The 24,920-nt window shown below is 51.7% G+C and overlaps 1 protein-coding gene across 1 annotated transcript in view; it reads left to right on the top strand.

Annotated features, from left to right (window-relative positions):
• Positions 1–24,920, top strand: part of ZCCHC24 (zinc finger CCHC-type containing 24) — a 57,789-nt gene that overhangs the window by 3,780 nt on the left and 29,089 nt on the right. The window contains exon 2 of the mRNA XM_008145298.3: positions 8,138–8,338. Coding sequence (XP_008143520.1) covers positions 8,138–8,338 — 201 coding nt within the window. The remainder of the gene's footprint in view (positions 1–8,137; positions 8,339–24,920) is intronic.

Genomic DNA, 24,920 nt, shown 5'->3' on the forward strand with positions numbered 1-24,920 from the left:
TTTGTCCCTCCTTTGGAGACACACAGTGCCCTCTAGCACAGTAAAGAAAGGCTCTGAGAAGTCCTGTGGCACAAAACCGATTAACCTTTCCTCAACCCCACATTTTCCATACCTATTTGATCGGAGCACAGTTTTGGCACGAAACACCTACCAGTGTTCGTGAGGACATCTCCAAGCCCAGGAGACGCTCCATCGGGCAGACCTCTCCCTTGTTGGGTAGTTCCTACCTAGGAGGCTCCTCCTGGAGCTGTGAACCTAGGTCCCAGCACTGTCTTCTGCAGCCTGAGGACCCTCCTCTGTACTGCTCTGGCCCGCCCGCCCGCGGGAGATTTGAGAACAGCAGCAAGGGTGTCACAGGCTTAACAGCAGTTCTGCATAGACAGGGCTCTTAGTACCCCAGGAGGAGCGACTGTGGGCTCCCGTTTAAAAGGGCCCCAGGTCTTGACAGTCTTCTGAAGGTTTTGACTTGTTACCTGTGCCCTCCAAAGTACCGATGAGCCAAGAGATCACCTGACCGGTGTGGATGTGTAGAACAAAGCCACATACCTGTGTGAGGATGAGAGTTTGCCTCACTGGGCCTAAGAGTGGGGCTTCAGGAGCTGAATTTGTTCCCAGCAGCCCTTGCAGTCTGTGTGGGTGGGGTGAGGGTGCAGGTCCAGCAGCTTGAGAGGATGCTTGGCTCCCTTCAGCCTCCCCCTGGGAATCTGAGCTCTGACTCAAGCAAGGAGGACCATCATTTGAGGCCCTGTTGGCTGAGGTGGCCTGACCTTCCCATCAAATTGAGTTAACCGAGTGGGCCCAGCCTCAGAGAGGAGACCTCACCTCAGGGACCTTTTGGGTCAGGTGGGAGTGAGGAAAGCAAGCAGCGTTAGTAATGACTAATCAGCAGCAGCATCCCCATTGTCCAGATGGGGAAACTAAGGCTCTTCAAAAGGAGAACGAAACAGGAAATCGGTGGCAGACCCAGGGCGCCAGCCTAGGTCTCAGGATGCTGGTGTGTGTGTGTGTGTGTGTGTGTGTGTGTGTGTGTGTGTGTGGTGGTGGTGGTGGTGGTGGTGGTGGTGTATAATCTTTTATTCTGTCCTCTGGCCATACTGGTCTGCTCGAGGTTTCTAAAAACTCCAGGCAGTCCCACTTCTCAAAGCTTTTACACTTGCTCTTGCTTCTACCTAAAATGCTATTCCCTGCTCTTATACAACTGACAGACTCCAGATTACTTCTTTATGGCGCAAGCCCCTACTCTGAGAGGCTGTATCTGGCTGTCACGGGGAGCACATCTCCTCCAGCTTCTCTGTCCCTCCAGTTTCTGTACATGACAGAAGAATCGTACGCGCTTCCGGTAAAGCATGTCTTAACAGTTGGTCTTGCCATGAAACGCACACTGTATGTGTCTGTCTCAATAGCACTGTTGTCAGCTCTTTGAGAGTGGGAATCTTTGCAGCCCTAGCATCCGATGCTTAGTCAATGCCCAGGCCATACTAGTTGCTCAGTGAACGTTTACTGGGTGGATATGTGGGAAGATGACTTGAATCGAACCTTCTCCTCTTTTCTCCCTCCAGACATGTGACTATGTGAAAGCTCTCCTCAGTCCCTTAGCCTCTTGTTTTATCTCACAGAAGAATTGTTTATGGAATCTTGATTAATGGGAAAGAGGTGGCTTGCGAGATGGTGAAATCTTGTCCCTAGAGCAGTCCCAGCAGATACCTAGATGGTTTTTAACCTTCTTGGTTATCGACCTCTTTGAGAGTCTGAAGATGCCTGGAGTCTCCTCCTTACCACAACGCACAGAGCACAGCATACATGCACACGCAGACACACATGGCTGTGCATGATTTCAAGAGGATCATGGCACCTTATGTCAACAGTGGAGCCCTAATCAAGCTATTGGAGCTGCAAGCCTCAGTGGTAGCCCAGACTGAGTAAACCTTAAGGTCCCTTCTAGTTCTCAGATTCAGTCACACTTTCTGCTTTCATTCAGCGAATGCATTCCAGGAGTGAGAGGCAGCCTGGTCCCCACTGCTGATGCGCTAGCTGGGCAGAGGGCATATGGCTGTGAAACCTGAGCACCTGTCACGTGATTGGTGACTTGGGCTGGAGTAGGAAGGACTGGGTGGGGAGGGGGTCTCCCTGTGTCCTCTATGCCTTGTCCTGCTGCCACTGCTCCTCTACCTCCTGGTCCTTTCCCCATTTCTCTCTCCCTGCTCCTCCCCTACCAAAAAGAACATGGATTGCTTTTTAACACTAGCCTGTCTCACTGAGCACTGGCTGTGTTTGGGGAACTGTGTTTTGCACGTCCTGAGAGAATGGACCTCAGGAGGCAATAGTGGCCTTGGGGGTCTTGGGTGAAGGGTTGCCTGGGTGAGGCTGCCAGCTCTGCCACTTCCTGACTGACAGGTCACCTTGAACCATGGACGCAAACAGGAGCAGGGCTGGGGTCTGACCTCGGCCAGGAAAGCCTTCCAGCAGGTGGTGCTTCATTTTCCCATCGGCCGACTCCTTGCCTAGACAACCTCTCCCCAAGCCCAGCCCACATCCGCCTCTGCTTGTGTGTACAGGGTGCGTGCCTGCGTGCGTGCACTTGACTCCGGGCCTGGAGCCCCAGATAGACGCAAGGAGTAGATGTGCAGACCCCTTGGAGAAGGGCCGGAGTCATTCGTGAGATGAATGGTTTCTTGTCTCAAAGAGAGAAGCATGGGTGCGCGTCTGTGTTGAGCATACAGGGAAGACTTTTGGGATAAGAAAGCAGTTGTTCAACTGATGAAAGGACCCCCACAAAGCTGGAGATTAGCATCAGGGCTTCCCTCTCCGGATCCATCTTAGGCCTGCGGGGCAGGGCTCATTATTTGCTTGTGCCAGGCCCCCTTGGACGCTGCCCTTGTCATTGCCTGGCCCCTCCATGCCCTTCCCTGCAGGTGCTGCTCCGTGTCCGCCAGCAGTCCTACCTTTCTGCCCTGCATTGGGCTCTTCTCCCTCTAGGCTGGTCTCAGAAGCTTCTGCCCACCTGCCCTAATCCTGGCCTGTCTCCCACCTACTTCGCCCTCTTCCTGTCCTGGTGCAGGGAGAAGGGGGGGTGGGGGGTGGGAGGAGAGAGGGAGCACAGCTTGGCAGGCTAAGTCAGCCCTGGAAATCTCTGCCTCTGTACCCCAAATCCCTCAGCAGAACCCCAACCCCAGGGCCCAGATCCCTCACGTAGCCCAAAAAAGCTGGTGCCTCATCTTGCCAGTGCCCAGGGGCTTGGCAGTATGATGTCAGGAGGCCTCTGTGCCAAGAAGAGTGGTTCACACCTGGCGCCTTCCTCTGGCTCCCCTTCCCGGAGGGGAAGCCAAGCCCTGGAGGCCGAGTGGTGGCTGACGTAGGACAGGCCACCAGACCTGGATGCGTGTGAATCTCCTCTCGGCCGTCCCCGTGCTTGGGCAACTTGCTGAGCCTCAGTTTCCAGTTCAGTGAAATAATGCCGAGGACTAAGAACGGGAGAGCTTCTAGTCAAGTATGTGACACAAGTAGGATGTCTTCCCATCTAACTTTCCCCAGCAGCCAAGCCAGACCTTGGAGAGGTTCCAGCAATGGGCAGGAGTCTGACCCTGTCCCCCAGTGTGTATGAGGATCCCTCTCTTCCTGCTAGCTGCTTGGGCCGCTGACCCAGGGAGGAAGGACAATGGTTTCCCCCTCCCAGGCTGGTGATTAGGACCTTGATGGCCCAGAAGCTTCCGCCCATCACACTAGGGGCTGCTCCCAACCAGTGCCCAGAGCAGCTGAATCTGGGGTGAGACCACCCTTTGACTAGGTCCACAGGAACTCAGAGGCCTCAACCTAAACCCTTCAAGGTATTAAGGCATCCATTCCCTCTCCTGTCAAGTGGGACTCCCAGGCCCTCCCCTGCCTGTGGGGATCGGCACTCAGGACCGTCCCGGTGTAAGGAGCAGCCCAACCGTCTGGGCTCTGGAGTGACAAGGGTTGCAGAACCTTTGCCTTCAGGGATGTCCAGCTTTGTGAAGACACGAGGAGGCATCACCTTGCAAAGAGATCAGAGAGACTTCAGAGCTCCTCCAGGTAAGGGCTGGGGAGTCATGGGTGTTCCTCGTCCCCACCTATAGCATTGAGGGGCAGGGCTGTGGCAGGGAGGCCCCGGAGCCCCCTGGAGGAGGCTGGGGCCTCTGTGACTAGTGGGGCCTCAGGAGCACCTGAATCTGGGCTTTTCACACTGTCCCGAGGCCTGAGTAAGAGGAAGGGGTGGTTTCCAGGCCCCACCACTGGGTTAGAACCTTGTCAGCACCTGGGTCCTGGAGGAGGTTTGGATGGGCACAGAGAGGGCCTCCGGGGGCAGGCAGCAAGTGCAGAACCGGAGGGAGGAAAGCAGTCGCTCCGTGGGATGCAGAGAGGAGCAGCCGGGCTGTTGCGGAGTTAGGGGCTGACGGATGCAGGCAGGGCTGCCCAGCCTTGCCCTCGGCCTGAGATGGCAGGACCTAGAACCGACTGAGCGCTGTCTGCACACTGGGCTCTGGGGGTATCTGTCAGCTCCTGGGTGTCGGACCTTAAGAAAGTGGGGCTGCAGGGATTGTCAAGCCTGCCACCTCCCCTGCTCCATTTTGCATTTTGCACATGGGAAACCCGAGAGGCCAGGCCCAGCTCTGCAACCCGAAGGGAGGGAGCGGTGTCCTGGCCTCCTCTCCATCCAGTCGCCACAGGCCGCGAGGCCGACTCACCTTTCACCTCCATGGCCCGAGCTCCTCCTGGGACTTCGGAGAGGAAACAGCTTGCTGCCCCACCCACCCTTGCGACAGTGACAGGCCTCCTGGCCCTGGGGCTGGCTGTGTGCCCGGGTCTGGGTCTCAGTTTCTCCATCTGTGAGAGTGAGGCTGTGTCAGCTCACCTCTCCTTCCAGCTCCAAGGTGGTGCCATCCTGACTTGGGCTGGAGCACGGTGAGGGACAGGCCAGAGCACGGAACTGGGGTGGGAGGGGAGCTCCGGCTCGCCCTCTGACCAGGAGCTGCTTTTGTGGTGGGGGCCAAGTGTGACCCTCGCGAGGTGTCGAGCTGCCAGCGAGAGGGCAGGCAGCTCAGAGGCCTCAGGCTGCCCAGGGATACCAGCAGGGCCATGGGCAGGGGTGCGTGCCCACAAGACAAGGGAAAGGTTTGCAGGGGGGACTTCGTGCGCTTTCTGGCACCCACCACGCTTCCCCTTCCTCTCGACGACTTGCTGCCAAAACAGTCCTGATTCCTGTGGACTTTCTTAAATCTCATCCAGAAAAGAAAAGGAAAAGAAAAGGGGGGAAAGAGGGTTGTTATTTGTGAAATTGCATTTCCCAGCCGTGAGGGTGACTCACGCATTTGGAGCTTCAAGTTTCTGTTTGGATGAACTTTTCTCTGGGAGGCTGGGCCGAGCTGCCCTGCCTCAGGCCAGTGGGTGGGGAGAGGCCTAGAGTCCATCTAAGGAGAGACCTGACAGTTGGAAAGTTCAGGTGCTCCCCCAGGTGACGCTGGGCTGGTTGTACTGAACTGCCCGGGGGAGCTTTAAAAATGCAGATTCGAGCCCAGCCAGCATAGCTCAGTGGCTGAGCGTTGACCTATGACCAAGAAGGTCACGGTTTGATTCCGGTCAAGGCACATGCCTGGGTTGCCGGCTCGATCCCCAGTAAGGGGCATGCAGGAGGCAGCTGATCAATAATTCTCCCCCATCATGGATGTTTCTATCTCTCTCTCCCTCTCCCTTTCTCTCTCTGAAATTAATAAAAATGTGTAAAGAAAAAAAAAAAAGAATTGCCAAAATGCTAGATGTTATGTGTGTATCGTTTAGCACAATAACAAGAGCAGAGTCCAGGCCCTCAGCCCCAGGTGGCTGCTTTGCTAGGTTTGAAGTAGGGCCCAGAGAACTGAATTTGTTAAAAGTTTCCCAGGCCATTCAATACAAGTTGGAACATACTCATCTAATCTGTAAAGGGAGACAGTGACTCATCGGGTTGTGAGCATCAGCTGTCTTAACATGTGTGAAGTTTTCAGGGCTTGGTCCAAAGTAGGTGCTCAGTTATCATCTCATCCCATTCCCACCGGAGCCCTCCCATACCCCTAAGGTTGTTCAGTACTGGCTCCCACCATCCAGGGATGGGGAACTTCTGTTTCTCAGAGTGGACCACCCCATCTTGGGCCATCTGAGGCCTGGAGAGTTGCCCTCAGACCTGCGGGTTTGGGTGGTATCTTCCACTGGTCCAGGGTGGCATGGTAGCACTGGGCAGTGGCAAAGCAGAGATGGCCATTGGGAGCCTTTGAGTTCTGTGCCCAGTGGCTGGAGGCAACTGTGTGGGGCCTGGACTGCCCTTCCAGGCCTAGGCTCCAGGGCAAACCTGCCCAAGGGAACAGAGGCCCAGAGAGGGAAGGGCAGGCCGCAGTCACACGGCAGGGGGTCCGGAAGAGGGCAGCACCCAGATGGTGAGGGCTGTGTCCTCTGGAAGGGGAACAAGCAGGGAGGCTGAGGTAGGCATGTGTGGGCGGTGGGGTCTGTCCTGGTTGTGGGGGTGCCTGCTCCCTTGGGGCAGCTCTCAGCTCACCTCCTTCCCCTTCTCACACTGAGGGGACACAGAAAGGACCGCTACCACCCTGGGCCGCTGTCTGCCCATCTTTGTAAGGGAGCTGGAGGGAACTTCCTCTCAGGGCCTCTCCTCGCCCATCAGCCTGGGGACTCCTGAGAAGAGGCTGTGTCTCCATTAGACCCAAGGCCCCCCAAGGCCACCGTTCACTCCCGGAGTTCTCGGGCACCTGAGCTGGGGTCAGGGTGCCCAAGCCCATGCCCAGGCCTGTCATTGACCCTCCTGAGGAAGCTGCCTCTTTCCAGCCTTGGCCTTGACCCAGGAAAGGGAGCCATGGCCTCACCGCAGGCCCCACCTTCACCAAATTCCAGTGTGCCTGGCCACGGAGCAAGGGACTCCTATAAATAGAGGGTGTATACAGCAGGAGGGGGCCTGGGCCTCGTCTGCTTTGAAGCCAGGCGAGACATCTGGCTCCTGTCAGCTGGAGGTGGGAGAGGTGAGAGAGGTGGGAGAGGTGGGCCCCTTCCTCCCTGGGCTCCCAGAGAGCCGGCCGGGCCGGGCCCTGGGCTCCCCGGACACAGTCTGCACAGGCCTCGTGCTGCCGGAGCCCCGGCAAAGCGCTGGCTCTCTGCCCGGTGGAAACCATGCTGCCCCCGACGTTCCGCTTCCTTACAAGTGGAGTCAGCTCTGACATAAGGCCGTGGTCGGCAAACTGCGGCTCGCGAGCCACATGCGGCTCTTTGGCCCCTTGAGTGTGGCTCTTCCACAAAATACCACGGCCTGGACGAGTCTATTTTGAAGAAGTGGCGTTAGGAGAAGTTTAAGTTTAAAAAATTTGGCTCTCAAAAGAAATTTCAATCGTTGTACTGTTGATATTTGGCTCTGTTGACTAATGAGTTTGCCGACCACTGACATAAGGGACTTGTCTCCAGCCCTCCACCCGTGAGTGGCAGCACCCCTAACCCAGCAGGTGGTTCTCTGCTGACCTGCGTATCTCCTGGCAGTGGGTGGAGAAGAACTAATGGTAATAATAACTCACATTGTCACCCTAACCGGTTTGGTTCATTGGATAGAACTCAAGGGTCCCAGGTTCGATTCCGGTCAAGGGCATGTACCTTGGTTGCGGGCACATCCCCAGTAGGGAGTGTGCAGGAGGCAGCTGATCGATGTTTCTCTCTCATCGATGTTTCTCTCTCATCGATGTTTCTAACTCTCCATCCCTCTCCCTTCCTCTCTGTAAAATAATAATAATAATAATAATAATAATAACAACTCACATTGTCACCGCCCTCTACCAACCGAGCGGTTCCGAGTGCCGGCAGGAACGAGTGCTATACGTTTGTCACTTCCTGTTATCTTCTAAAAACCCTAGGAGACATATCATTACTCCCGTTTTCCCGACGGCCACTGTGGCCCAGAGTGGCTAACTGGCTTGCCCATGGACCCACGACTAGATTTGGATTTGAACTCAGGCTCCAGGAGGCCTGAGCCCGTGGGCATCGGGGTCATTGTGAATCTGTGTGTGTGTGAGTGCGCGGGCCCATGGAAATGTCCCTGGTCGTGGCTGTGACTGAGTGTGTCAGGCCGTCTGGGCCCTCACAGCCTCTGTCCCCGCAGGCCCTGAGCAGCAGCGTGTACAAGAGCGCTTCGCCCTACGGCTCCCTCAACAACATCGCCGACGGCCTCAGCTCCCTCACCGAGCACTTCTCCGACCTGACCCTGACCTCTGAGACCCGGAAGCCCAGCAAGAGGCCCCCGCCCAACTACCTGTGCCACCTGTGTTTCAACAAAGGACACTACATCAAGGACTGCCCCCAGGTAAGGCAGCCCGGCCCGGTGCGGCTCCTGGGCCCGTGCCCTGTGGGCAGCGTCTGTGGACGGGCAGCCCCGCTCTGCCCCCTTCCAGGAGCCAGTGGCCCTGGGGCCCTCTCTGGTCTCCACCTTCTTGTCCCCTCTGGTATTCCTGAGGAAGCCTGGCTGGTGTGAGTGGGGCAGAGGCCCAGCGTGGACCTGTTCTAGTTAGGCAGCAGTCTGGGTGGGGGACCCCAAAATGAGGTTTTGGACTTTGAAGTCTTTACCCGTCTTCCTGCCAGGGCGGGTCCTGTTACCGTGAGGCGTGAGGTGGGACAGGGGCCAGCAGCCTCCTCACAGCTCTCTCCTGAGACCCCATCTCCTCGCACTCACAGGGAAGGAATGCGGGCGCTGGGCCAGGAATCCAGATGTGCGCCCCTCCCCCAGGCCCACCTCTGCCTGCTCTGCGCCAGGCTTCCTCCTCAGCCTGCTGCCTGCAGCGCGGGGTGGGGGTGAGGGGTTGGGGGGGGCTGCCCCACCAGGGGGCTGGTGAAGGCACTGTGGGGGGAGGAAAGGGGAGTAGGAGATTGGGGGTCTCTCACTGAATGCTTCGGCGAGACAGGGTGGGGCGCTGGGGCAGCTCCCACCCACGAGGTGAGCCGGAGTCCTGGGGAGAGAGGTCAACAGTTGTTTTAAATATGGTGCGAGATTATCAGTGATTTTCCCCTATTATTTTTTCATATTTTCCAGTGTTTTTATGATGTGGTACTACTTATTTTGTGTATGTAATGGAAATGGAATCCTGTAAACTCAGAAAACCCATGCTGTCTCACCCTCCAGATGTTGGAAGCCGAGGGCATGGCTGGGTGGGGCTGGTCCCCCAGGCCCGGGAGGCTGAGATGTGCTGCTTGCTCACCACTCCCCTCACAGTGGCCGTGCCCTGCGTTCTGTCCCCGCTGCTTCGCGCACAGCCAGGCGTGGCCAATCAGTGCGGCCTGGGAGCGTGGAAAAGCCCAGACGCGCAGGCCTCCCAGAGCTGCACTGTAGTGAGACCCCCTCCCTGTGATTCATGTCAGGGACCATGGCCTCCCTCTACCCCGGGCAAGGGAGGCCCTCCCTGGTTCCTGAGTAGGGGCAGCCGGCCCACTGTGGCCGTTCTCCAGACCCACATCCCGTGGGCCTGTCTTCCCCTCACCACGGAGTCAGCAGGGCCCTGGCCCGAGATCTCAGCAGAAGGTGAGGCCCCGCCCTCCAGGGGCTCTCTGAGTAGAACCAGGGCCAAATGAGCAACTCAGGACCCAGTTGGTCAGAGTTGTGTTCGTGGCCCACCCAGGGACAGCACCCCCTAGTGCCCTCCCCAGCTCAGCCCCCCGCAGAGGGGTTCTCTGCTCTCAGTCATGCACAGCAACACCTCAAAACTTCCCTCCCTCCTTCCCTGCCTGCAGCCTGGGAGGGGGCAGGTGCTGGGATGAGTGGTCCTCCAGCATCATTTCATTCAGACTCACAGCTACCCAGCGTGCCAAGTGCTCGATTAGCCTCATGCTGCCTGATGCTTCGTGTGAGTCAAGGACTACACAGGACCATTGACCTGGAGGATCCAGGAATTTATTCCCTCCCCCCAGGCGGTGACAGTCAGACGCCGGCCGGCCGAGGAGGTGTGCTCACGCTGGGCTCAGCCTGGGAAGGCTTCCAGGAGGAGGGCTTGAGTGGGGCTGGCAGGTTGATGGGAGAAGAGCGGCAGGTCCTCCCACAACATGACCAGTATCCCAGGGCAACGGGTGGTGAGCCAGAGGTGGGGGCTGGGGCAGGGGCGTGTGCGTGTGTGTGATCGCACTGCCCTCTCCAGACAGGGCCTGAGCTCTTCTAAATGTGGGCAGGGGGTCCCTGCCCTCAGCGCCTCTCTTGCCAGCGCAGGGTAACCTGGTTCTTCCTTTATGTGGATTATACAGTGTGTGTTCACTTACCTTGTGCAGGGCTCTTAACACTCTGGCAGAATTAGGAGTAATGGCCCCATTTTACAGCTGAAGAAACAAGAGCCTCAGGGAGGTGAAGTGCTGAGGAGAGGGCAGGGAATATGGGCACCCCAGTCTTGGGACCTCTGTGCTCTTGGCCTCCCTGAGCACCCGTGCCACCAGGTGAGACACCCATGGCCTGTGGAGCCTCAGTTTCTCCCTTGATGGGTAGAGACCCCCTTCTGGCCCCATCACAAACCTGCTTCTATCTGGGACTCCTGCAGGCCCAAGGACCGCCCTCCACCCTTCACAAGAGGTAGAGGGCAAAGGCTGGAAACGTCAAATTCATCACCGTAAAAGGAAGCTAATGAGGACACTAACTCATAGGATTGTGAGGGCCCAATGAAACAATGCATGGAAAGTGCTTAGTGCCGTGCCTGGCACACAGTGGGCACTTAATAAATGTTGGCTAGCACTATTTTTCTGCTGTGGGTCACTGCACCCTCCTGGCAAGGTACTAGGTATTTTGGCAGGCTGGAATGTGGCTGGATGCTCCCCACTCCTCACCTGACCAAGCTCAGGGGCAGTGCTGGGATAGATTCGGTTCTGTACCCCTCGCTATCTGACCCCCATGCCAGCCCAAGAGATCACACATAGCAGGTGCTCAGCGCAAACCTTCCTGAATGAAGGGATGTGTGAAGAAGGCTTTTGTAAGGCCTGGAAATCTTTGCTCAAACAAAATATTATAAATATCTCAGAATATGTAATATTTGAAAGTGGAATGCTTAGTTTGGTAATAACTAATGAGATATAATTTACTTACCATATAATTTACCCATTTAAAGTGTACAATTCAGTTATAGAACATTTTCGTCACCTCAAAAAGAAACCTCACACTCTTTAGCTGTCACCCTCTGTTCCCCAGCCCCTAGGAAGCCATTAATCTACTTTCTGTCTCTATAGATTTGCCAATTCTTGACATTTCATATAAATAGAATCATATACTATGTGGTTTTGGTGCCTAGATTCTTTCACTTAACATATCGTTTTCAAGTTTCATTCATCAGTTCCTGATTTGGGAAGTGTTCCATTCTCTTTTCTGGAAGATTTTGTGAGAATTAATATTAATTCTTTCTTAATTGTTTGGTGACATTCATCTGTGAAAGTATCAAAGCGTGGGCTTTCTTTTGTGGGTAGGTTTTTTAAATTACTGGTTCAATCTCTTCTCTTGTTACAGGTCTACTCAGATTTTCTATTTCTTCTGGAGTCAGTTTCTGTAGTTTGTATCTTTCTAGGACAGTGGTCGGCAAACTCATTAGTCAACAGAGCAGCAAACCACAGCTTGCAAGCCTCATGTGGCTCACGAGCCGCAGTTTGCCCAACACTGTTCTAGGACATAAACTACACATACAGTTGTTCATACTATTCTATTATAATTATCTCAGTAAGCTTGGTATTAATGTACCCCTCTTTCATCTCTGATTCTGGTAATTTGAGTCTTTTCTCTTTTTTTCCTTGGTCAAGATAGGTAAAGTTTTGTCAATTTCATTGAACTTTTCTAAGAACCAACATTGGGTTTAGTTACTTTCCTCTATTATTTTTCTATTTTATTGCTTTCCAGTTTATTCTTTTAAAAATTATGGCAAAATACATATAAATAAAATTTACCATCTTAACCATTTTTAAGTGTATAGTTCAGTGGCATTAAGTACATTCACATTATTGTACCACCATCAACACCACCCATCTACAGACCTCTTTTCATCTTGCAAAACTGAAACTCTGTCCCCATTAAGCAATAACTCCCTCTCTTTCTCTCCCCCAGCCCCTGCACCATTTTACTTTCTGTCTCTGTGAATCTGACTACTCTAGGAATCTCTTATAAGTGGAATCATATAGTATTTGTCCTTTTGTAACTGACTTATTTCACTTATACTAGTAATGTCACCAAGGTTCATTCATGATATAACATGTGACAAGATTTCCTTCCTTCCTTTATTTTTATATCCTTACCCGAGGACAAGTTTTTATTGATTTTAAAGAGAAAGGGAGAGGGAGAGGGAGAAGGAGAGGGAGAGAGAGAGGGAGAGGGAGAGGGGGAGGGGGAGAGAGAGAGAGAGAGAGATATGATAGAGAGAGACACATCAATGGGTTGCCTCCAGTACACATCCTAATCAGGGATTGAACCACAACCTTTTGGTGCATGGACAACGCTCCAACCAACTGAGCCATCCGGCCAGGGCGATTTACTTCCCTTTTTAAGGCTGAATAATATTCATGTGCATATGTGTGTGTGTGTGTGTGTGTGTTTACCACGTTCTGTTTATCCATTTATTCATCAATGAAAAACTGGAATGCTTCCACCTTTTGGCTATTGTGAATAATGCTATAATGGACATGGGTATACAAATATTCTTCTGAGTCCTTGCTTTTAAGTCTTCACTCTAATCGTTGTATTTCTTTCCTTCAGCTTGCTTTGAATTTATTTTATCTTCTTTTTCTAGTTTCTTGAAGTGGAAGGTTGGGTTACTGACTTTGCATTCTTTCTTCCTTCTCATATGTACAGCACATCATCATTTGATGTGCCTTCATTGTAACATCGATGAGATGCCATCGAAAGTTAACTCCTGTGCATATGAATTAGCCCATGGTGAAATTGGCTTCGTTATTCGTGACTCACTTAAAGTCACATAACCCTACCAACGACATTGATGTTCACAACTACACGTTTTCCTCTGAGCTGCATGCCGTAGGTTTTGGAATGTCCTATCTTCATTTTAACTAACCCCAGGGTGTTTTCTGATATCCCTTTTCCTTTTTTTTGACCCACTGGTGATTTAGAAGTGTGTTGTTTAAAATCCACATATTGCCGAAACTGGTTTGGCTCAGTGGATAGAGCGACGGCCTGCGGACTCAAGGGTCCCCAGGTTCGATTCTGGTCAAGGGCATGTACCTTGGTTGCGGGCACATCCCCAGTAGGGGGTGTGCAAGAGGCAGCTGATCGATGTTTCTCTCTCATCGATGTTTCTAACTCTATATCCCTCTCTCTTCCTCTCTGTAAAAAATCAATAAAATATATTTTTAAAAAAATTAAAAATAAAATCCACATATTTATGAGTTTACCAGTTATCTTTTTAAAAACGATTTCTAATTTTGTTCTAATGTGGTCACAGAGCATTCTTTATGTTATTCCAATGCTTCTAACTTGATTGTGGATTATCCTGTAGCCTAGCATGTGGCTGCCTTAGAGAACGGTTCGTGTGCTCTTGAGAAGAATGTAGCCTGCATTGTTGGGTGGGACGTTCCATAGATGCCTGCCAGGTCTGTTTGGTTGATAGTGTTGTTCACGTCTTCTGAACCCTTGAAATTCTGCCTGCTTCTCTGTCATTATAGTGAGTAAGGGTACTGAAATCTCTATTATTGTTTAATTGCCTATTTTTCTTCAATTCTGCCAGTTTTTGCTGCATGTATTTTAGTGCTCTGTTATTAGGTACATCTATGTTATAATTGCATGTCCCTGATTGATCCTTTTTATCATTATAAAGTGCCTTCTTTATCTCTAGTAACACTTTTTGTTTTAAAATCTATTTTGTTTGATATTAGTGTAGCCAGCTATTTTTATGGTTATCGTTTACAGGATAGATTTCCCCCCCCCCTTTTTTTTTTTTTTAACTTTCAATCTGTTCAAATCTTTGACCCTAGAGTGTGTCTCCTATAGATAACCTACAGTTAGATCTTGGTTTGCTTTTTATCCAATTTGACAGCCTCTGCCTTTTGTTTGGATTTTTTAATCCATTCACATTATTGATAATGCTATTGTTAATGCTCTTTTGAGATATGCTATTATTGATATAGTTGGATTTGGCTCTGCCATTTTACTTTTTGTTTTCCAAACTACTCATATTTGTGTGTTTTTTTTTTGTCTTCTATTCTTCCTTTACTTCTTCCTTTTGCATTAAATGGTATTTTTTAATGCAACATTTTAATTTCTTTAATGAAAATTTTTACTATTTTTAAATTTTTAAAAATTTTTTTACTATTTTTTACTATTTCCTTAGTGGTTGCTCCAGGGCTTATCTTATATATCTTATATATCTTATATATCATATATCTTATATATCTTATATATCTTAACTTATCAGAGTCTGCTTCAGATGGATACCGATTTAAGGCCAAGGAGATACAGGGCTGGCACTCTTATATAGCTCTAGTCTCTTTTCCTTCTTGGTGGTGATATTATAGTTGTACATATTACATATATATGTTATAAATTCAACAATACTTGTTATAACTATTACTTTCTATAATTTTATGTGTTTTAAAGGCTGAAAGAAGAAAGGAAAGCAAATATATATATGAGAGAGCAAATATATACATATACATACACATATATATATATATATATATACACACACACACATATATATTTATATATGTATACATGTATATATACTAGAGGCGCGGTGCATGAAATTCGTACACGGGGTGGGGTGTCCCTCAGCCTGGCCTGCACCCTCTCCAATCTGGGACCCAAGCCTTCCATGCGCCCACTGGGACTGCCACCACAGGCCCCTCCTTTGGCAGCTGGCTCAGGCGTGTGGAAAGCTTGGCTTCCTCCATTGCCAGGGGCGACCCAAGCCTCCCACTTGCTCTGGCTGGCTCTGTGGCCGCCGCCATCTTTGTCCTGCTAATTTGCATACTCACTTCTGATTGGCTGGTGGGTGTCGTGGAGTGATGGTCAATTTACATATTTCTCTTTTATATATATATATATATATATATATATATATATATATATATATGAGAGAGAACTAGAGCTTTTGTCAGATTAGCCTTATTTCCTATTTCTGGTTCTCTTCATTTGTTGTTGTAGATTCAAGTTACCACCTGGAGTCATTTTATTTTTTTAAATTTAAATTCTTTATTGTTGAAAGTATTACATAAGTCTCCTTCCCCTCCCCCCCGATTGACCTCTCCCCAGCCTCTCCCATCCCCCAGCACATACCTTCACCTGCCTACTGTCTGTGTTCATTGGTTATGCTTATATGCATGTATACAAGTCCTTTGGTTGATCTTTTACACCCCTCCCCACCCTCACCTGCCTTCTCTCTGAGGTTTGACAGTCTGTTTATGCTTTTATGTCTCTGGGTCTATTTTTGTTCATCAGTTTATGTTGTTCATTATATTCCACAAATGAGTGCGGTCATGTAATATTTATCTTTCTCTTACTGGCTTATTTCACTTAGCATAATGCTCTCCAGGTCCATCCATGCTGTTGCGAATGGTAAGAGTTTTTTCTTTTTTACAGCAGCATAGTATTCCATTTTGTAGATATATACCACAGTTTTTTAATCCACTCATCTGCTGATTGGCACTTAGGCTGTTTCCAAATCTTAGCTATTGTAAATTGTGCTTCTGTGAACATAAGGGTGCATATATTTTTTTCTGATGGGTGTTTCTGATTTCTTGGGATATATTCCTAGAAGTGGGGTTACTGGGTCAAATAGGAGTTCCATTTTTAATTTCTTGAAACTCCATACTGTTCTCCACAGTGGCTGCACCAGTCTGCATTCCCACCAGCAGTGCACAAGGGTTCCTTTTTCTCCACATCCTCACCAGCACTTGTCATTTGTTGATTTGTTGATGATAGCCATTCTGACTGGTGTAAGATGGTGCCTCATTGTCGTTTTGATTTGCATCTCTCGGATGATTAGTGACTTTGAGCATTGTTTCATATGTCTCTTGGCCTTCTGTATGTACTCTTTTGAAAGTGTCTATTTAGGTCCTCAGCCCATTTTTTGATTGGGTTGTTTATCTTCCTTTTGTTGAGTTGTATGAGTTCCCTATAAATTTTGGAGATTAAACCTTTATTGTATATAACATTGGCAAATATGTTCTCCCATGCAGTGGGCTCTCTTGTTGTTTTGTTGATGGTTTCTTTTGCTGTGCAGAAGCTTTTATTTTGAGGTAGTCCCATTTGTTTATTTTCTCCTTAATTTCCATTGTCCTAGGAGATGTAGTGGTAAAGATGTTGCTACAAGGTATGTCTGATATTTTGCTGCCTATGGATTCTTCTAAGATTTTATGGTTTCCCATCTTACATTTAAGTCTTCTATCCATTTTGAGTTTATTTCTTAGCCCAAGACATATTTGCGCTTACCTGCGTCCTTTGTGCTGTTGTTGGCAAATATATTACATTTCTATATATTATAGGACAAATAGTATAATTATATACATATTGGTGGGTTTTTTTTTTTTTTGTTAATATTCACCCAAGGATATTTTTTCCATTGATTTTTAGAGAGAGTGGACAGGAGAGAGGGGTGAGAGGGAGAGAGAGAAACATCAATGTGAGAGAGAGAGACATTGATTGGTTGCTTCCCCCATGTGCTTTGACTGGGGTAGAGATCGAACCTGCAACCCAGGTATGTGCCCTTGACCAGGAATTGAACCCATGACCCTTCAGTGCACTCTATCCACTGAACCATACTGGCCAGAGCCATATTGTTTTATACAATTGCTTTATTTTCTTTTTAATATATTTTTATTGATTTCAGAGAGGAAGGGAGAGGGAGAGAGAGAGAGAAATATCAATGATGAGAGATAAGCACTGATCAGCTGCCTCCTACATACCCCACATTGGGAATTGAGCCTGCAACCGGGGTATGTGCCCTGACCAGGAATTGAACTGTTGACCTCCTGGTTCCTAAGTCCACACTCAACCACTGTGCCATGCTGGCAAGGCTACAATTGCTTTTTATATCAGCTAAGAGAAGAAGCAAAAGGAAAACTTATTTACATTGTCTTTTACATTACACAATCCCCTAATCAGTGCTCTTTGTTTTTTTCATGTCTATTTATATTACTGCTTTCAGCCTGAAGAACTTCCTTTAGCATTTCTTGAAAGGTTGCTGTGCTAGCAATGAAATCTCTGTTTTTGTTTATTTGGGAATGTCTTTATCTCACTTTCATTTTAAAGATAGCTTTGCTGGGTATAGAATTCTTGACTGATTTGTTTTATTTTCCTTTGAGTGCATTGAATATGTTATCTTACTGCCCTTTGACCTCCATTGTTTCTTATGAGAAGTCAGTTGTTAATATTATTGGCATTACATTGTAAATGATGTGTCATTTTCTCTTGATGCTTTCAAGATATCCTCCTTGTTTTAGCTTTCAGCAGTTGTACTCTGGTGTGTTCATTTGTGGCTCTCCTCACATTTCTCCTACATGGAGTCTCTGGAGCTGCTTAGATGTGTTGATTACAGTTTTTCATCAGATTGGAAAGTTTTCAGCCATTATTTCTTCGAATATTTTTCCTGCTCCTTTCTCCTCTCCTGTGGAATAATTTTTAAATGATCTAAATGCCTTTAAACTTTTAAATGGACTAACTGGGAGTGGAATGTGCAGAAGCCCGAGACAGCCCTGCCTAGCTCCTGAAGCTGACCTGCAGCCCCAGGGCTCTGAGGAAGGCAGCAGTGAAAGTGCTGCTAAAGCGCTCACTGCCAATGCCCCGTGGTGCAACCAGGAACCAGGGGACGGAAACCTATTCTTTTCCAATCTTAAGGGTAGGATAGAGGTATCCAGAGCTCAGCTCATCAGACCAATGGGGTTTCCCCTAGATCCTGGGGGTACTCTCAGGGGATTGGGTTCTGTAAGAAGACAGGGAGAACCCAAAGCAGAGATGGAAGGTGCTGGAGACCAGTTTCCAATTCACCGAAGGGCAGCCCCTGTGGTGGGGTGAGACTGTGCATGGACCAGGGTCCGTCTCCAGCCAATGTCAGGACTGGCTCAAGAAGTCTAGGGAGCCAAGAATGTCTACCATTCAGTTCTTGAAAAGAACTGCTGTCCACAGACAGTGTGCCAGGCCTCTAGTTCAAGGGTAATAATAACATTAACAACAATAATAATAGTTTCTAAGCATTGAGTTTACCATTGAGTTTAATGTGTAATATGCATTAGCTCATTTAATTATTTAAAAAACTCTATCAATTGATTACCAGATGATAAAACTGAGGCCCTGAGAAGTTAAGTGACTTGCCTAAAGTCACACAGCTAGTGAACAACAAAGCTGGAATTGGAACTTGGGTCTTTTCAAAATAGGTTCTACTATCTACCTTTGCATCAAACTTGGCTCTTCACTATCATTCTTAGAAAGTCAGGGTTTTAAAAAAAAGATGGATTACTGGAAATAAAGAGGGACAAGGACAACGTGGACAGAGGTCATACTAGGCCTGGTCTGGCCATGTCGATGTGTTCAGTAGATTCCACCACTGGTCCAGCTCCAGGGTGTCTACTGCCCCAGTGCAGTCAAGGAGGCCAGGGGTGGTTTGGAGCTGCCTGCTGTAGAGGCTACAGAAATCCCAGGTGGCTGTAGGAGAGCCATGGTTGCTATCTGTTGGGCCTGTCTGCCTGGGCATCTCACGCTGGCCTCTGCATACCCATGTGGCAGGACCGTGAAGACCCAAGCAACAGTACCGTGCTCAGCCAGCTGCACTTGCCTGCACAGGTATGTGGGTTTGTGGTGAGGATGTGGCACTGTGTCACATCTGTCCCCAGGACACAGTCTATTTAGGACAGAGCCAGGCCCAGGACTCACTACAATCCCCCAGCCCTGTCTGAGCGCCTACTGTGTGCCAGGCCGAGGCTAGATAAGGCCCTACTCCTGTCCTCCGTGGGACAGACAGAGACATTGTTGGCCTTTCGGGGTGATCAGGGCTGCATCTGAGGTTTGCAGTGAGAAACCAGTTCTTCCTGAGCCTCTGGGAGACCTCCGAGAGGAGGAGACTAGGCTTGGGGTGGGGACAGCTTCCCAGCCATTATGTTTATAACAGGAGAATTGCAGGCCTTGGTGATAGCTGGCCCTCTGGATGCCTGAGGGGGGGAGCAGGAGGTGTGGCTACAGCTGTGGTGAAGGGCCTGTGTGCCAGGCTGCACACACTTGGACTTTATGTGGAGGGAAGGGAAAAGCCACCCAAGGGTTTTAAGTGACATGCCCAGACTGGCAACTTGAAATATCACGAAGGAAGGAAGGAAGGAAGGAAGGAAGGAAGGAAGGAAGGAAGGAAGGAAGGAAGGAAGGAAGGAAGGAAGGAAGGAAGGAAGGTCACATTGGTGGCAGGTTAGAGGTTGGGCTGGAGGAGGCAAGACTCCAGACTAAACCAGTCCAGGAACATGGATAGAAGATAAAGCCAGATACAGGGCAAGACTGAGCAAAAGTTGGAGGTGAGGGACAAATCTTCCGGATACCATGAGATTGTAACATCTGTGGGGCAGGTGACCATGAGGGGGAGGGGCAGAGGGCTGCCAGCTTTCTGAGGCGACCACCTGGGCAAGTGGGGTGCTAACTGGGATTCACATATACCTGCCTGAAAAGATAGGTGCTCCTTCCTCTATTCATTCAGCAAGTATTTACTGGACACCCGTTATGGGCCAACATGGAAGGTGCCGCAAGGAACAGCCCAGGACGGTCCCGGCTCGTGGAGCTCACCCTCTAGTCGGTGAAGTTAGACAACAAGCAGAGGTTAAGAAGATGAGGGGAGAGCAGGTAGGAGCCTCGCTCTGCAGGACATGAGGCTCTGACGGACAAACAGCAAGCCCAGGCTATGTTAGCGGCCCACAGAAATGCTTTAGTGTTTCCTTATTTTAAAGCCGGAAGAAAAGAATAAATAAGCTAATAATGGATCCAGCCTGGGTAATGTTTGTCTTTATACCAATGCAGTAATGAAATGTCATTTGTAACAACTTTTTTACGGAGGAACTGGCCCACAGGAGTCACACTGTGGCCCTGAAGAATCTCTGTGGTTGCTTTAGATTGGGGGCCACCAGCTCTCACCTGCCATCTAAAGGTCAGATAGGTTCAGGGTCCCTATGCCCACATAAGGATCCTGATCTTAGGGAGGGGACATCTTGTTGAGGTCAAAGGAAGCGGTTTCAATTTTATAACCCAACAACCAGAGTTCAAGTTCCAGCTCGGCTATTTACCTGCTGTGCAACCTTGACCAAGCCATTTAACCTCTCTGGGCCACCTTTCCTCATCTCCAAAATGTATGAGCGATTTGGGGTCAGTGCAGGGCTTCCTACCCAATGGCCTACCTGGCACGTCTGTAGGAATGGAGACTGGGGTGCAGATGGGGGCAGTACCTCCAGGTCCTGGCGTCCTTTCTCTAATCCCTCTGTCCACCCTTCATGGCAGCCAGGCCCAGCCACACCCGGCCTAGCAACCACCCACTGAGCTGAAAACAGAAATTCTCTAAGCCGCAGCCTCCACCACTCCCCAGGCATCCTTGGGGGGCTGGTTACTGCTTTGAGGGGTGGTTGAGGATGTTGTCACCTGTGCTCCCGCGTCAGCTGAGGATGGGCGCCGGGAGGGGCCTGAGGAGGGCCTGGGCCCGGGGAGCTGCTGGTCCTGAGTCAGCATGCCCAGCGCTGCTAATGGAATCCAGATGTCAGACAGAAAACAATCGTCACCCCCACCCATCTGGCGGCTCGGGTTTCTTGGAGATTGCAAAAGAAGAAGAAAAATAGAACGGGGAAAGAATCAAATCCTAGAACAGCTGAAACCTTAGAGGAGGGATGTGAATTGTTTCAGGGTCCTGCTGGGGGGAGGGATGGGAGGCAAGGGGGAGGCAGAGACTGGTCCAGACCCTGTTGCCTGTCCCGGTCTCCGTAGCGCTCTGGACCCCAGGTCGGAGCAGCCTGGTCCCTGCGGGTGTCCCCAGGAGGCCCGGAGTGCCTAGGCCATCAGCCCGTGTCTGACCCCTGCCTGGGTTTCCAATTTTCCATTCGGGTGCTGACCTCACTGCAGGCCTGGGTCTCATCGGCCAGCGTGGCTGCAGCCTGGGGAGGTGACAGGCTGAGGGGGATGAGGGTGTTGGGATTTCCCCTGCAGAACCAGGGCCGGGGCCGCTGATTGGTTCAGACCCGTCCATGTGCCGCTGGGGAAACAGGTTTCCTCACAGCACTGGGCCAGGACTACATGCTATGAAAGATCAATAGAGCGAGGACGGGAAGGAGGTGGGGAGGGAGGAAGGAAGGAATACTGGGGAGAAGGAGGGAGGGAGAGAGGACAGTGTCACGATAGCTTCCATCGAGGAAGAACTGGGTCGGGCCTGTGGCGGGCCTGTGTGCATTGCAGGCAGCATTTGCAGGGGCCTCAGGAACCGGGGCTGGCTCGCGGGCCAAGGGGCCCGGGCTGCGACGCTCCAGCGCTTGGCACAGAACCTGGAATGTCGTGAGTGCTCAGGGAATGCTAGCCTGGCGGGGTGTTGCTGGGGATGGTGTGCTGACTGCTGGCATTGGCCCTTCCGAGGGCCTCTCCTTGTGATGTGGGGAGGTGAGCACAGCCTGCAGCCAGCCGCCCCCCCCCCACCCCCGCCTCGAGCTAACGGGGGCCTTGGGGAAACGGCAATGTCTTTAGGTCTCAGTTTTCTCCTCCGTAAGATGAAGATAATAAAAACCTACCTCGTTACCTTCTAAAATTATCATCTGAGGACATGCTTATTGATTTTAGAGAGGAGGTGGGGGAAGAGAGAGACATTGATGTGAGAAACATCCGTCGGTTGTCTCCTGCTTGCGCTCTGACCGAGGATGGAACCTGCACCTGACTGGGACTCGAACCCGCAACCTTTTTTGGTGTACAGGATGATGCGCCAACCAACTGAGCTGCACCAATCAGGGCAGAGTTATTTTACATAAAGTGCTTAACAGAGAGCCTGGCACCCCATATGTCCCCGAGTGTTCTGTTGTGACTGTGTTAATGGCTGTCATTGTTATTATGCCTCAGATGGTTCGAGAAGTTCCAGAGGTACTTCAGGTCCTCCCTCTCACCCTCATCCCACAGAGGGGGCTCCCTTGGGGAAGGGCTGCAGGGAGGCCATGCAACAAGGCTGTGCTTTCTCAGGAGCCTTGGGGTGGGGGCAGGGGCAGGCTCTGGCGACTTTGGGTCACCCAGGTTGGCTTGAAGGGCGAGGAGGGAGGGACTGGGTCCTGGAGGCTCGGCTTGGCACAGGGTGGGTGCTCCAGGAGGAGGGGTGGTGGGGCATGGCTGGAAGGTGCCCAGTGCCACCTGTGGCCTGTCAGCTCCGCTCTGGCCAGGCAGGGGGATAACCCTGCCAAGTGCTCTCCCTGGCACAGACGTGTGAGAGCAGCTGCAGGGTGGATGGAGGGGCGGGGCACAGGGCGTGGGGCTCACAGGCCGTCACTTGTACGTCCTTCCTGCTGCTCCAGACCAGCAGGAAAGAGTCCCAGAGGGCCACTTTCACATCCTCAGCTGCCAGTTCTCTCTCTCTCTTTTTTTTAAATGTGTTTTTATTGATTTTCAGGGAGAGGAAAGGAGAGAGAAAAAGAAATAGAAACATCAATGATGAGAGGGAATCATCGATCGGCTGCCTCCTGCACGCCCGCTACTGGGGATTGAGCCCTGAAACCTGGGCATGTGCCCTGACCGGGAATTGAAGCGTGACCTCCTGGTTCATGGGTCAACGCTCAACAACTGAGCCATGCCGGCCAGGCAGTTCTCCTTTTAAATGGACCGCAGATGGTGACTCAGAGCGCCCGTGTTCCTGTACTTATCGGAGCCCCCAGAATATTGCCATATCGATTGGCCTCCCCTTCTCATTCCTCTGCCCCTGGCCCCCATCCTGGTCCTTGAATCACCCGCAAGGCTTAGTGGATGGAGACCTGGAGTGGAGCGGTTGCATCCTTGGGCTGAATAGCTGGCTGGTGTCACCTTCTCCTGGCAGCCTTCCCTGATTTCACATGTCCGCAAGCTCAAAAGGATTGCTCTCCTCTGAACACCGGAAGGACCCCCTTCTCTCACTCACTCACTCACTCACTCACTCACTAACAACCCCTGCCCATGGCCTGCTATAGGCCACACCATGGCCTGAGCCTCTCGCACGGCGTGCTTTTCTCTTGGAGCAGTGCAGGGTGGTGGAAGGTTCTGACTGGCTCGTGTTCTGCTCCCCTCAGCCTCAGTGCACAAGGCAGCGAGGCTGCTGAGGTGGCCGCAGCCCTCCCTGTGCCCTGTCCCACTGTGTCCTCGTGGGCTGTGCGGTTTCCCCTCGGCATCTGTGAGAGGGGCTCACCCGCTGTGGGAGTTCGTGGGAAATGTGTGGGCAGAGCAGCGGGTTCGGTGTTTGGTGGCCAGCAGCACTCAGTGTCAGCTCTCTTGTTAGTGTACCTGTCAGGTTGCTGGGCCCCCGCCCCGTCTGCCCGCATTTGTAAAGTGAGGATCCGGAGCTTGGCCTTTCGGGGTTGGTGTGAGGGAGGTAAGAATCAGCCTGATGCCAGGGCATTGAAGCCTCCTTTCCCTGCCCCTCCCAGCCAGGCAGCTCACCCCAGACAGGTGCACACACACCTGCACACACACATGCACACCGGGGCTCCCCAGCCTCTGGGCTGTTGCTCATGCCATTGCGCAACCTGCGTGTCCTTCCCTAACCTTTTCCCTCCTTAGCCCCTCCTTCAGAGCCCGGCTTGAACCCCCACCCTCATCTTCGGGACACCTTCCCCAGCGGCCCCCGGCCCACGGGCCCTCCTCTCTGAACCCCACTGTTCATGAGCAGCACCTCCACCCAGGACCTGGTTCTAAGGCCTCTCACCTCTCCTGCCTCCCCATCTAGTGCCTGGAGGACAGGGGCTGCCGCCTCGTTGTGTGAGCTCCACTCCGCCCGCCCGGTCCTGCAGTGTGGCCCCGGCCTGGGCGCCCCGAGCGGGTCCAGCTGTCTGCCATTTGAGTTCTGCTGAGCTCCCCACGCCCGGGACTTGGCTGCGCTGTGCCCTCGCCAGTATTCAGGCACATCTCCACATCCCAAACGCACCCCTCCTGAGGGGTGTCCCCGGTGCCCTGCACTGCCTTGCTGAGCCCTGCCTCGCCTGGGGCTGACCCTGGCACAGCCATGTCTCCTGCTTCCCGAGGGCCCATCCCAGGCAGGGTCTGTGTCCGCTTGGCAGGCAGAGGGCACATGGGCTTTGGGGTCAGAAGACACGAGCTCCTATCCAAGGCCTGCTCCTCAGCAGCTGTTCAACCTGGGCCAAGTCGACCCTGCCCTTGAGCCCCCACACCCCCCGGTGTGTGAAATGGGGTCACCGACGAGGCCTCTCCGTCAGGGCCTCTATGAGACCCGGAGGCGATGGGACAAGCAAACGTGCTTTGAAAGCAGCCAGCTGCACTATGTGCCCCTCTGCCCGGTGAGCAGCCAAGCGCAGGCCCTGCTGCGTTCAGCTGGTGCTCCGTGTTTGCTGAATGACTGGAGGGGAGCAAGTGAGGGTTTAGGGGCCTCTGGGGTGGGTGTGAGCCAGGGGGCTGCCAAGGCCCTGCCCTGCCTGCCGGGGGGTCCCAGGCACACCTATGATGGCAGATCACTCACAGCGTCCCGGTGCCCCATTCCCAGATGGGGATGGAGCCTGCGCTGAGTCCCTTCTGCACCTGTAGCTTGGTCTGGGGCTGGAGGTGGCCCAGCCTCTGGCTTTGAGGACTTGGCACCACCGACCTGGCCTGCCTTGAAGAGCCAGGCTTCCTTCCCCTCCGCCCCTGCCCCCCATCCTAAGGTTTAGGCTGCAGAGCAATCAGGCCGCAGGGACAGCGAAGGGCTCCCGTGGCCTGGGGTGGGGTGGGGTGAGGAGGCCGGAGAAATGAGACCTCCCTCTGCGTGGCC

Source organism: Eptesicus fuscus, chromosome 17 (assembly GCF_027574615.1).
Source record: "Eptesicus fuscus isolate TK198812 chromosome 17, DD_ASM_mEF_20220401, whole genome shotgun sequence".
NCBI classification, from domain to species: Eukaryota; Metazoa; Chordata; class Mammalia; order Chiroptera; family Vespertilionidae; genus Eptesicus; species Eptesicus fuscus.